Source organism: Hemitrygon akajei, chromosome 13, assembly GCF_048418815.1.
Source record: "Hemitrygon akajei chromosome 13, sHemAka1.3, whole genome shotgun sequence".
Classification (NCBI taxonomy): domain Eukaryota; kingdom Metazoa; phylum Chordata; class Chondrichthyes; order Myliobatiformes; family Dasyatidae; genus Hemitrygon; species Hemitrygon akajei.
The window spans coordinates 80,533,234-80,546,902 of NC_133136.1; the positions used below are offsets into that span (position 1 = coordinate 80,533,234).

General features: G+C 39.9%; 1 protein-coding gene across 2 annotated transcripts in view; it reads right to left on the minus strand.

Annotated features, from left to right (window-relative positions):
* Nucleotides 1–13,669, minus strand: part of lap3 (leucine aminopeptidase 3) — a 37,143-nt gene that overhangs the window by 4,510 nt on the left and 18,964 nt on the right. For both annotated transcript variants that reach the window (XM_073064947.1, XM_073064946.1), the window contains exons 8-12: nt 13,335–13,459; nt 8,560–8,648; nt 8,288–8,390; nt 6,828–6,907; nt 2,713–2,822 (exon numbers count right to left, since the gene is read on the minus strand). In XM_073064947.1, coding sequence (XP_072921048.1) covers nt 2,713–2,822; nt 6,828–6,907; nt 8,288–8,390; nt 8,560–8,648; nt 13,335–13,459 — 507 coding nt within the window. The remainder of the gene's footprint in view (nt 1–2,712; nt 2,823–6,827; nt 6,908–8,287; nt 8,391–8,559; nt 8,649–13,334; nt 13,460–13,669) is intronic.

Genomic DNA, 13,669 nt, shown 5'->3' on the forward strand with positions numbered 1-13,669 from the left:
ATTTCTGATGTGCTACACTGTGCTCTCCTGGTGAAGAAGTCAAGAATCCAGTTGCAGAGGGGGGTACAGTGGTTTTGGAGCCTGTTGGTTAGAACCAAGGGTATGATTGTGTTGAATGCTGAGTTGTAATCATTGAACAACAGGCTGACATAGGTATTACTATTGCCCAGGTGATCTAAGGTCAAGTGGAGAGCCAGTGAGATAACATCTGCTATAGACCTATTGTAGCGATGTAAAAATTGCAGCATGTCCAGGTCCTTGCTTAGGCAGGAGTTGATTCTAACCATGACCAACCTCTTCACTTCACCACAGTAGATGTGAGTGTAATTGGGCGATAGTCATTGAGGCAATTCACCCTACTCTTCTTAGGCACTAGTATGATTGTTGCCACTTTGAAGCAGGTGAAAAGCTCTGACTGCAGCAATGAGAGATTGAAGATGTCCTCAAGCACTCCTAACAGTTGGTTGGCACAGGTTTTCAGAGCCCTACCAGGTACGTCATCAGGTCCTGACACCTTGCGAGTATTCACCCTCTTGCAAGATGTTCTGACATCGGCTTCTGAGACAGGTTGGATGGTCACCAGATGCTGCAGGCATTCACACAGGTGTAACACTCTACTCTCCCCTTCAAAGCATGCATAAAAGGTATTGAGCTCATCTGGGAGTTAAGTATCACAGCCATTCATGATTTTGGGTTTCATCTGTAGGAAATACTGGCCTGCAAACCCTGCCAGAGCTGACGTGCATCTGGTTCAGTCTCTAACCTCAGTCAGAATTTTTTCCCCTCCTCAAGATGCATTTTTTCACATTCTGCTGATGGAATCTGCAAAGACATCATTCATGCAATACAGTTGACTGATTATCCATTATCCTTCCTCTAAAGGCATTTAATAATATTAGGTATTCCAGAGCCAAAAATGAGTGTTAAACAATAGAAAATGAATCTTTGCTGAGCAACCTCTCGGGCCCCCGTAGAACAACTTGTATGTACAAGTCTCTGTCAGAGAAAACTCAGCGCCTGTGTGCCTTTGGTGGACAGGTTGGTCTCAGAGTCAGCCAGAGACAGACTGAGACTCAGGATAACATGGAGCCAGAGGGTGACTTCTCCCAGCCAATTTGTGTAACAGCTTAAATTCTTCTTCTTTCTCATGCCTCTTTCTTTTTCAAGGTAGCTGGGGTCCTTTCAGGAGTCCTCGGTCTACAGCTGCATTCAAACTGCAGTTCTTCATGGTGGTGGGTTCCTGTTCTTGGAGCTCGCTGATCGACAGGGTTTCAATATCTCCAGGAGTGGCCTGAAGACAGTTGCCTTTGGGATATGGCCCTGTGGCCTCAATTTCTCACCAGTGTCACGAACTAAAGTGCCATGGGAGACCAGAACTTCGAAACAGCGGGTGTGGCTGTCAGAGGCCTCTGCACTCAGGCGATCACTCTTGCTCTTTCTCTTGATGGTGAGTGAGAGTTTGCTGCTGATTCTTGAGCTGGGGGAAAGTGACACTTCAGACTATAACATTGAAACAGCAAGCTATTTGTCTGCCCTCTCGCTGTGGAAAGGACTGATATCTCTCTCCCTTGTTAGTGAGAGAGTGCCTGTGGCATTTCGAATTGATTGAGTGAACAATAGTTTGTATTGGACAGCAGATCAGTCTCTCTTTTGGGGCTTTCCTATTGCTTGCTTGGTGTGTGGTGGGCACTGATGCTCCCTACTGGAATAAGTGGGGGGAGGAGGGAGAGTTAATGTTTTTGCTTATGCGTGGGACGGGGTGGGCTTTGGGGTTCTTGTGTTTCTTTTTCTGTTATTTATTCTTTGGAGTTTTTCTTCTATTTTGTAGGTCAGCATTGAATAACAATTTCAGTTTGTGTATTGTATATATTCTCTGATATTAAAAGGAACTATTGAGACTGTGACCCTCAACAGAGTCTCCTCCTCCGTCGAGGCATACGTTATCAGCTTACCCAGCACCGGCAGATTCACCTACCCAAATAGCAGGAAGGTGGGACCAAGGACGACATCCAGTGCAGACTCAGCAACACTAGAAACATCTTCAAATCAATGAGCAACATATGGGGTTCAACCAAATACACTGTCGACACCACAAGGTGACACTGTATGAGCTGTGTTCTGTTCACACTTTTGTACGGGTCAGAATTCTGGCGCATGACAGCAAGTGACCTTGCCAAGCTGTCATCATTTCACACCACGAGCCTCTGGAAGATCCTCCTTATTTTCTGGACAAGAAAAATGTCCAACCACACCCTTCTCCTTCAGGGTCACCAAGAAGACATAGCCACAGTCATCATGAGGAAACATTGGAGATGGATTGGGCACATGGGAAGTGAGGCCAACTCCATTGAGACAGCACTTCACTGGACCCCTGAAGGGTGGAGTAACACACGAGACCTAAAACAACCTGGCGCCGTACTGCAGAGGCAGAATTGAGGACCCCGACCCACACCTAGCGCACAGTAGAGAAAATAGCCAAGGGCAGACAGAGAAGTTGGACTTTCATTGCTGGCCTATATGCTAGAGGCATAGCAGGTGGTAAGCAGTCTCTTTCGGTAAAATTACATTGTAAAAGCCACAATTTCACAAAATGGGGGAAACACCCTTGAAGGGCTAAATCACATACTCTTTGTTATACATATTATTCAATTCCTCCAATGTAAAGCAATGTAACTTTAACATTAAAAGTTAATGACAAGATGCAATTTTCACCTGTATTTGCCAATGTTATTCAGGTCTGCTAGTTGTGATTCTGTGACTTGTCTGGTGTAATGTTGAAAAAGTGGCATCCTCCACACACGATCTCCAGTCACAATACTAGCCTAAAAAAACAGCACAAGCCCAAAATTATAAGTTATGGCCAGGTTGCTCAGATTCGTATCCAATATGTCAATAGCACACAAGCTGGACGTAGGCCATGATGTTCATACAATCCAATTAGTTTCACTCCCCATCCTCTCCCTGTAGCTCTCCATTATTTGTATTCTTTGCACAACTCTTTTGAATTATATAATTACATAAGATTTTTCTCATGACTCTTGATTCTTTAGTCACTCCTTCAATCTATGTTCCTTCTTATTGCCAACTGTAAAAGTTTGTCATTTTCTGATGTCTGTAACCATTCTGATTTCAAATACTTTTATAACATTATCTAACAGCCTCCTGTCTCAAGAACAACTTTAGCTTCCCCAGTCCAGTCACATAGCTAAATTCTCTCAGCTTCAAAACTATCTCATTATTTTTTTTGTCTGTATCATCTCAAAAACCCTTACAATATTCCTAAAGCACGGCACCCGGAACGAACACAATATCCTGTTACAGCTAAGAGTGTTTTATAAGAGCTAATTGGAACTTCTATGCTCTTGTACTCTATGCATCCATTTTCAAAGCTTGAAGTTCTGTATGCTTTTTTAAAATCACAAAAAGTGCAACATTTTATATTTTGTTTGTCATCTATTTACCCAAACCAACAAAGGGCAGAGCTTAACGGTGACTCCTTTGCTTGCATCTTCGGAAACAGCTCTATTTCTACCATTATTATCTTTATTTTTCCCCTTTCAGGGTTCTTTTGAAGACCCTGACCTGGAGTTACACACAGGCTTTGGATCTTGTGGGAATGGGACCCATTCTCGGGGTTCCACGACTGGCCGTTATTCAACATGCCAAAGGTTTGGCCTGAGATTCTCAATTGTGTTCGGAAGCCTAAGATCTCAGGACTCTCGAGACAGGTAGATTGAGGGTCGGTGTCGTAGCAGGAGATTCGTGTGTCATCGAGGAGGCTGGAAAATCTTTCACTGTGGGCCAGAAGACGCAAGGTCTTCTCTGTTTTCATGGATGGGTGCGAAGAAAAAGCATTTCAGGATGTATATTGTATACATTTCTCTGACATTAAATTCGACCTTCGAACCAACTTATCTATATCCTCTAAATATATTTCTGTCCTCTTCATGGTTCATTACGTCACTTTTGTATCTTCTCCAAGTTGTATGTTATGACATCTATATCCAAGACCAAATTATTAATATATATTACAAAAAGGAATTGAACTCTACGCTTCCATTCAAACCCAATAACAGTCTTTCACTAGAACTCTTTCCTCTTATATAGACACATTAATATCTATCCTCTTAAAGCCCCTTTTATTAATGAGTTCAATCCTGATGGTAACCTATTCATGTGGATCTTTATCAAGCACATTTGGAAGATCAGAAATATCCAATTACATTTCCTTTGTTGATCCTCTTTGTACTTCAAAAACTCTGCTTTATTAAACATAATTTACCTTCAATAAATCCATGTTGGCTTTCTCAAAAGATAAATGTTCAATAAGTGTATTTTTATTCTCATGCTACACTTGATAATAGTAAATAATAGTGCATAATTATGGCTCACTCCTAAGATACTGCTCACATCACAAAATAGAGCACACATTGTGGATCATATAGACACAAAAACAAGATGCTCCAAATCTTCAAAACATGCAAATTTTCGGAACCTTGAAAATGTATTTTTAAAAAAATGGTGTAAATGACAGATTATGGAGGAGGAGGTGTTTACTGTTCGGGTAAATTGTGGGAAGCTGGTGCAGAAATTGCAGGCCACTAGCAGAGATATTGAAAGCTTAATAAACCATAGGAGAAATGGGTGTTAGCTAATGCTGTTCCATTATTGAATAAACCAGGAAATTACAGACAACCAAGTCTGACATCAGTAGTTGGAAGGTATTCTAAGGAAAGAGATATACAAGTATTTGAATAGACAGAAGTTGATTAGGGATAGTCAACATGGCTTTGTGCATCGTAGGTCTTGTCCAACCAATCTTATAGATTTTTGACAAAGTTACCAGAAAAGCTGATGAAGCCAAGGAAGTGGATGCTTTCTACATAGATTTTTAGCAAAGCCTTTGACAAGGTCCCCCATGGGAGTGGTCAAGTAGATTCAGTTGCTTGGCATTCAAGATGAGGTAGTATATTGGATTAGACATTGGCTTTGCGGGAGAAGCCAGAGAGAGTGATAGCAGATGGTTGCCTCTCTGACTGGAGGCCTGTGTTGCAGGATACTGGAGGAATCAGTGCTTCCTCAGCTGTTGTTCATCATCTATATTAATGACCTGGATGATAACGCAAATATGTGGATAACACCAAGACTGGGGGCCGAGTGGACAGTGAGGAAAGCTATCAAAGCTTGTAGTGGGACCTGGACAGTGACAGATGGAATTTAATGCAGACAAGTGTGAAGTGTTGCACTTTGGGAGGACAAACCCAGGTAGGACATACACAATAAGCGGTTGGGCACTGCAGAGTGCAGTAGAACAGAAGGATCTGGGAATAAAATACTGAGTACAGGAGTTAGGATGTTATGTTCAATTTGTAAAAGACTGGTGAGACCTAATTTAGAGTTCTGTGTGCAGTTCAGGTCACCTACCTACAGAGAAGTTATAATAAGAAGTGCACAAAAAATTTCCAAGGATGTTGCTGGGATTTAAGGACCTGAGTTATATGGAAAGGTTGAATAGGTTAGGAATTTATTCCCTACAGTTTAGGAGAATGAGGTTGGGTGAGACTAGAATTAGAGGTAATGGGTTAAGGGTGAAAGATGAAAATTATTATTTATTTCTTTTTGTATTTGCAGAGTTTGTCGTCTTTTGCACACTGGTTGAATGCCCAGTTGGGCATTCTTTCAATGCCCTCTTTCATTGATTCTATTACGGTTATTATTCTATTATGGATTTACTGAGTATCCCCATTAGAAAATGAATCTCTGGTGACATATATGTACTTTGATAATAAATTTACTTTGAAATGTTTAATGGGAACATGAGGAGGAACTTCTTCACTTGGGGGTGGTGACAGTGTGGACAGAGCTGCCAGCGGAAATAGTGGATGCTAGTTTGATTTCAACATTTAAGAGAAAATTAAATAGCTACATGATCTGAAGGGATATGGAGGGTCATGGTATGTGTGCAAGTTGATGGGACTGGGCAGAAATATAGGTGGCATTTCTAGATGGGCAAAATGACCTGCTTCTGTACTGTAGTGCTCTATGACTCTATATTCAGATACTCCATTACAATAACGCTACTCCATTCTGAGTTTGATGAGGCCAACATTCAAACTAGTGAACCGTAGTGGCATAGTGGCATCAGCACTGGACTTCGCTGGCCCAGAGGTCCCAAGTTCAAATCCAGCCAGCTCCCGTTAAGAGCTGGTGATTTCTAAAAAAAACCCTCACCTGGCAGAAGGCAAACCACTGCTGTAACTTGCCTAGTACACGATTTCCCAATACGTCAGAGCAACATGGAAGGAAATTGTCTGCTACCTGGAAATAATTCCGGATGCGAACTACCTATCCCATAGTTGCATGTATTCATTGTTCTGTTCAATGTTTGTTTGACTCCAATCAATCCTACTATATACTGCTACATCAATTTACAACATGAATCGGAGTGTATGGTTTTACAACACTTCTGATTATTATGGCGATAATTTGCTAATTCATTCTGTAACCATATCAAAATTTTAAAATTAATTTGATGGAGATGTTGTTGAAAACCATTATTCACAAATTTCTGTAACCATTACTGTATTTCTACACAGTATATTCAGCAAAAGTTGGCCGATTAGTTTCATGGAATTATACTGCAAACTATTTTTCAGTCCCCCCAAAAAACCGTAGGTTAATCGAGAGGGAGAATTGAACATGCTTGCCTCTGATCTACGCCATTCTTCTGCTCTGGATTTCTTCCACAAGTGTAGAAAAGCTAAATTAGTCTCATAGAAGTACAAAATATATCTTAAATACTTGGCATAAAACTAAATTAATCTTACTTGTTTAAGGCGTTCCCACAACCAGTCAGAGTTGGTAAAAACTCCAGTCGCTGCTGACCCCAAGGCAACATCCATAGCCCCTGTTAAAAATAACTTAAATCAATTCACTGCTGTTGAACGTTTTAAAGGTGTTATTAATGCTTGCAACTCAGTTATTTAACCATGGTCTTACACATGCCAAATAATTCTCTGGTCACTTAATTATACTACTATAGTGGTCATTTTACTGAACTGAACAGGTATCAGATGTTCAAATCCTACCATAGAAGAAATGGGGAATGGAGTTTAGTTTTCTAAAGAAAACTTTAATAAAATGCTTGAGTAATTAACCTTGATTAAATCAAAACTGTTCATCAAACTTCCTAAGGGAAATAAACCTGCTGCTCTTCCCTGGTCAGTATAGCAGTACAGGGTTACATAAATGTATTTTACTCTTAATAAACAGAAGAGATTCTGCAGAAGATAATACAGAAATATAGAATTACACGCACTGGAGGAACTCAGCAGGTCAGAACATCTATGGAGAGGAATAAGCAGTCAATATAACCACCTACTCCTAATTCTTAACTCTCTTCTGAAGTAACTGATCGAGTCAGTCATATAAATGCATCAAATGTCTTGACACAATATCACACTGATTGCAGTCACTCAAGGAGATCCATCAGTATTCTCTCAGAGTGTCTGTGGTGCGGACAATAACTGCTGGCTTAGCCAGCAGTCCCCTGAAACCACGGGGTTTCATAGATTGTTTTTAATGCTTTGAATAGATTTTGTAAGTTGTCACGGAAAGCATCCAGTGCGAAACATTCCTTCTGCAGTTAGAATGATTTTCACACCAGCTCATCCATAAGAAAATGAGACTTAGGGGTTCTTGCACATGATTCCCTAAAGGTGGAGTCAGTGGTAAGGAAGGCAAATGCAATGTTAACATTCAGTTTGAGAGGACTGGAATAGAAAAGCAAGGATATGCTGCTGAGGCTTTATAATGTATTGGTCAGACTATTGTGAGCAGTTTTGATCCCCTTATCTAAGAAAAGATATGCTGGCATTGGAGGAGGTCCATAGAGAATTCATGAGAATTATCGTAGGAATGAAAGGGTTTACATACGAGTACAGACTGATGATTCTGGGCCTGTACACACTGGAGTTCAGAAGAAACCCTTCAGAAAAGAGATGAGGAAAAATTTCTTTAGCCTGAGGGTGGTGAATGTATGAAATTCATAGCCACAGCTGGCCATGTCATTGGGTATATTTAAGGCAGAGGTTGATAGGTTCGTGATTAATGAGGGCATCAAAGGGTACAGGTAGAAGGCAGGAAAATGGGGTTGAGGGGAGTAATAAATTAGCCATGATTTATTGAGCAGATCCAATCAGCCGAATGGCCTAATTCTGCTCCTATATCCTACAGTCTAAAATTGTCATCAAATGCACTTACTGATCTTTTACAAAGAAAGCAATACCTGTTAAAGTTGCAGCATTTACAAGAGCTTTGGGTTGGAATTCATGTGCATAGCAAAGGGCATCAGCCAGTATCAAACGACCCTCAGCATCAGTGTTATCCACCTTAAAAAATATAGGATAATTCATACAGTGAAAATATGGAGCTATGTCAAAATCAGATCTGTAACATGTAATATAGAAGGCAGAACTCCCTCATTCCCATTTAAAAGTAACCATGTAGAAAATGGCTATGCTTGCTATTAGAAAAACATTTTAATAAGTTTAGCATTACCTGTATAGTTTTCCCATTCTTTGCTCTCACCACATCACCAGGTTTATTTGCCCTGCCATTCACCATGTTCTCACACAATGGAGTCACACCTAAAAGACACATTAATCACATGTGAATGTTTTACCACTACACATGCCATCTTCCTTAAATTCCAGCTGTAAGAATTACAATCCATTAGGAAAAGAGAAATCTTTGACTCAGTATCTTCAAATCTTTCAAAATTTAGATTTCAACATAATTGCCTGGATTTTAAAACACTTTTCTTTGGTTTAGTGCTACTCAGTAGCATGGCATATCCTCAATTGTAAAACTACATTCTTGTTCTCTCCCCTTCCCTCCTAATTCTTTTGTGTCTAGAAAGCTCTTTCTTCAATATATTTAGTGACTTGATCTCCAGGGACTGCTGTAGCAAATTCCTCAAGTTTACCACTCTAAAATTAAAGAAACCTCTCACCCAAGTCCTAAATGTTGTCTGTGTATCTTAAGACTATAACCCTGCAGCTCAGTCAAAATTTCAACAAGATCCCTTTCAGTTTAGTAAACCGCAGTGAAAACAGGCCTACTTAAGTCTATCTCTTCTCATTGAAAATACTAGTATTCCGGGAAATAGCTTGATTAAACTTTTACACTCTATTGAACTTTCTTAGGGATATAGCCCAAATGTATACATAGTACTCCAAGGATGGTCAAATCAATCACTGGGGACTCAGATCACTCCAACCGCAATCTATTCCAGCTGCTACCATCCGGGAAATGGTACCGCAGCATAAAAGCCAGGACCAACAGGCTCCAGGACAGCTTCTTCTACCAGGCCATCAGACTGATTACTTACGCTGATTTGAGTGTATTTCTTGTTACATTATCTGTTCTATTTATTATAAATTACTATGATTGCACATTTAGACAGAGACATAATGTAAGGGTTTTTACTCCTCTTGTATGTGAAGGATGTAAGAAATAAAGTCAATTCAATTCAAGCCCTATATAATTGTACTAAGATAGCATTGCTCCTCTACTCAAAACCTTGTGGAATAAAAGTTAACATACCATCTGCTTTTGTAATTGTTTGTGGTGTGACAGAAATTTTAAAAAATCAACATGCATTCTGCAATAACGTTTTTTAATCCACTCTCACTTAAATAATTATCTAACTTCCTGTTTCTCCTACCAACTGAACAATTTCCTATTCATCCACATTATATCTGACCTCGTCTTTTTCACCTTGACATTTTTTTTGCATCTTCCTCACAACTCACCCAGTTTTATGTCATTGACAAAGTTGAAAATTATATAATCACAAGATAAAGAGGGTCTAGGCTTTTCAACCCATTGAGTCTGCTCTGCCTATCCATCACGGCTGATTTATTATCCCTATGAAACCCATTCTGGTGCCTTTTCCCCATAACCTTTGATGCCGACTAATCAAGAACCTATCAACCTCCACTTTAAATATCCCATTGACCTGGCTTCCACAGCCGTCTGTGGCAATGAATTTCAGATTCACCACCCTCTAGCTAAAGAAATTTGTCACCTCTGTTGAAGAGGTAGATATAGAAGAGACAGCCTTCTATACTGAGGCTGTACCCTCTGGTCCTAGACGCAACATTCTCTCCACCTTCACTCTATCAAGGCCTTGCAATAGGTTTCAATGAGATCTGCCCTCATTCTACCTGTAAAAGCATCAAGAAAATGAATCTCAGTGTAGTATACGGTAAGCCATATGCACAGACAAATCTACTTAAAACTTCGTACTATCTTGGTGTACTGATGTAATGAAATTATCTCTATGGAGGGCATGCAGAACAGTTTTTTTTATTGTACCCCAGTACATATGAAAGTAATCTTCTTGTTCGGCTGTCCATTGATTTTGATGTTGACTGTGCTGAGAGTTTAGTCTCTGCAGGCACGTTTATGGGCCACAAGACCAGCACTGGATTGGCACTGTCTCCGACATCGGTTGCATTTGTGATTTGACTGGTCTAGCACCGAATGTCTGCGTTCATGACCTGCTTCATTATTTCTTCCGCCTTTTTTCCTCGACAGCTGGGATTGACTTCTTGACAATGCAGCACCAACTTCTTCTGTCCAAAGCATCCTTCTCCCAGGTGTTGACATTCATGTCAGTGTTCTTCATATGGCGCTTGAGAACATCTTTGTAGCGTAGCTTCTGACCTCCATGCTTCCTCTTTCCTTCATGTAGCTCGCCATAGAAAACAGCTTTGGGTAAACTATCATTGCTCATTCTTGTGACATGACCAGTCCAATGCAGCTGAGAGGCTGTGATGAGTGATTCTGCACTGTCCCAGCACGTTTGAGCACCTCCACATCTGGTACCCTCTCTTGCCAGTTGATGTGTAATATTTGGCGTAAATTCCTGAGTTGTGTCTTGGTCAATTTCTTGATGTGCTTCCGATACGTCATTGTTTCAGCTGAATAAAGCAGAGATGGTAAAACAGCTGTGTTATACACTTTGACCTTGGTTGCCATTTTAATGTCGTAGCGAGCCCAAAGTCGCTTCTGCAAAGCACCAAAGACTTTTGTAGCTGATTGAATTCTCCTCTCAACTCCCAGATTTAATGAGTTGGTGTTGGTCACAGTGCTTCCTAAGTATGTGAAAGAGTCAGAACATTTCAGCGCTACCCCATTGACCAATATGACTGGTGGCTGGATCTCACTGGGACTACACAAAGGAGGAGGCTGGTACAAAAGTTCAGTTTCAGAGACATTCATTCTTAGGCCAAAAAGAGTGGCAGCAAACGAGAAGCGGTCTATAATTTCTTGAATCACATTAACATCAGTAGCAATCAGGGCTGAGTCATCTGCATACAGAAGCTCTCTGACACATATCTCTCTTGATTTGGTTGAGGCTTTGAGACTTGACAGGTTGAACAATTTTCCATCTGAGTGAGTCCTGATGTACACACCTTTGTCCAAATTATGGTCCATTATTTCCAAAACTGCACTAAGATATAATGTGAACAAAGTTGGAGCAAGAACGCATCCCTGTTTTACCCTGTGGTTGATGGTGAAAGTTTTGCTGACATCTCCTCTGATAGATACTTTGCCAGACGTTCTCATGAAACAACTTGATCATCGTAACCAGCCTATCTGGACAGCCATAAGTTTTGCGCACTTCCCAGAGTGTTTCTCTGTCCACCGTATCAAATGCTTGTGAGAAATCAACAAAGACAATGTACAATGGTTGCTGCTGTTCTACCGCCTTCTCCTGGAGTTGCCTCAAAGTAAAAATCATGTCAGTGGTTGCTCTTCAAGCCCTAAAGCCACATTGGTTTTCAGGAAGCACATCTTCTGAGATGATCTTGATCCGGTTGAGCAGTATCTTCACCATAATCTTGCCAGCTGTGGACAGAAGGGAGATTCCTCGGTGGTTTCCACAAAATAATAAACCAATTCAATACAATAACTTTGTTGCATGGTCTGATGTATAAACACCTGCTGAGAGGGCATATTTTGAAGTTAAAAATAAATTTATTATGAAGGCACATATGTCACCATATACTAACTTGAGGTTCAATTTCTTGAAGGCATTCACAAAAGAACAAAGAAATACAATACAATCAATGAATAATAAAGACTGACAACAACCAATGTGCAAAAGATGACAATCTGTGCAAATAGAGAAATACCTCTCTTATACCTAATAAAATGGCCATGGAGTGTATGTTTGTGATTTTCCACTGTTGTAGCTCATCTACTTTAATGATTGACACATTGTGTTCAGAGATGATATTCAGGACACCATTATTATAACACTCAATTATTGAGGTACTGTCGCTTGAACCAGTCTGGCTCTTCTCTTCTGGCCCCTTGCATTAACAAAGTGGTTTTGCCTACAGCACTGCCACTCACTGGATTTTTTTTTTCATTCTTCATACAATTCTCTATAAACTCTAGAGACTGCTCTGTGTGAAAATTCCAAGAGCACTGCAGTATCTGAGATACTAAAACCACTCTATCTAGCACCAAGAATCATTCCACGATCAAGGTTACTTAGATCACATTTTTTCCTCATTCTGATGTTTTGTTTGAACACCAACTGAACCTCTCGTCGCTAGTACATGATTCGGTGGTTAGATATTTCCATTAATGACATGACGTGTACAGGTAAACGTAATAAAGTGGCCACTGAGTATACATTGTGAGGCCAAGGCATTAGTCATGAGTAACTGTTAGTGAACTCAATAAAGACCCATTTATCACTATTGTGCTTGCTGTCATAAAGAGTTCATCTAGGAGAAGCATGAATACTTTATTTGAGAGCAACCTGGGAAGGGCTGGATGGACCCAAACCCTCTTTCTAGGGAAGGGAGGGAACATTTCAAAGCCAAGTTATTCAGTTAACAAAAGATGAACAGAACAAGACCTGTTCCAGGACAAAGCGAAGTAGAAAAATTGGAGGCAAACATTTCTTTGGCTGTACTAACTTAGTAACAATGGGATTTCCAGCATAGTTTTTTTTTTAAAGACTTTTTTTAAAGAATAGGGACAAAAGGAATATTTGCAATGACAAGAAATTACAATGTATTCCAAGAATAAGCTACATAACTTTACAATTTACAGCTTTTAAATATATTAATGCAAATAGTGTCTCCACAAGTACATAAAAAAGAATTCACTACTCAATGGCTTTTTTAATAACATTTTCTTAAATTAATAAATACTGTGCAGGAACAGACAGCAATTGTCTAGATCCTCAACTTAGTAATACCTCAAAGTTTTCATTATTCCAAGTGAATTATACAACAATATTTTACCTATAATATTAAGGGGAAGTTTCAAAGATGCTATAGTCATTATGGCAGAACAGATTGTTGCAGCTCCTCCCATGTCTGCTCTCATTGCATCCATACCCGATGCAGGCTTAATTGAAATTCCACCACTAACAAAAGAAAAAGTTGAAATACGTTAGCTAAACTCAATTCCAGGTGGAAGACTATAAAAGACATCTCTACAACAGAATCAAAATTTACTATAGCTGGAGAGTAAATCTGTAAAGAACCCAGAATATTAGTACTACTATACAACATAACAGGTAAACTAAAAGTTGAATTTTTTATTTTTTTTGAGTTGAAATACTTGTTGACATCCA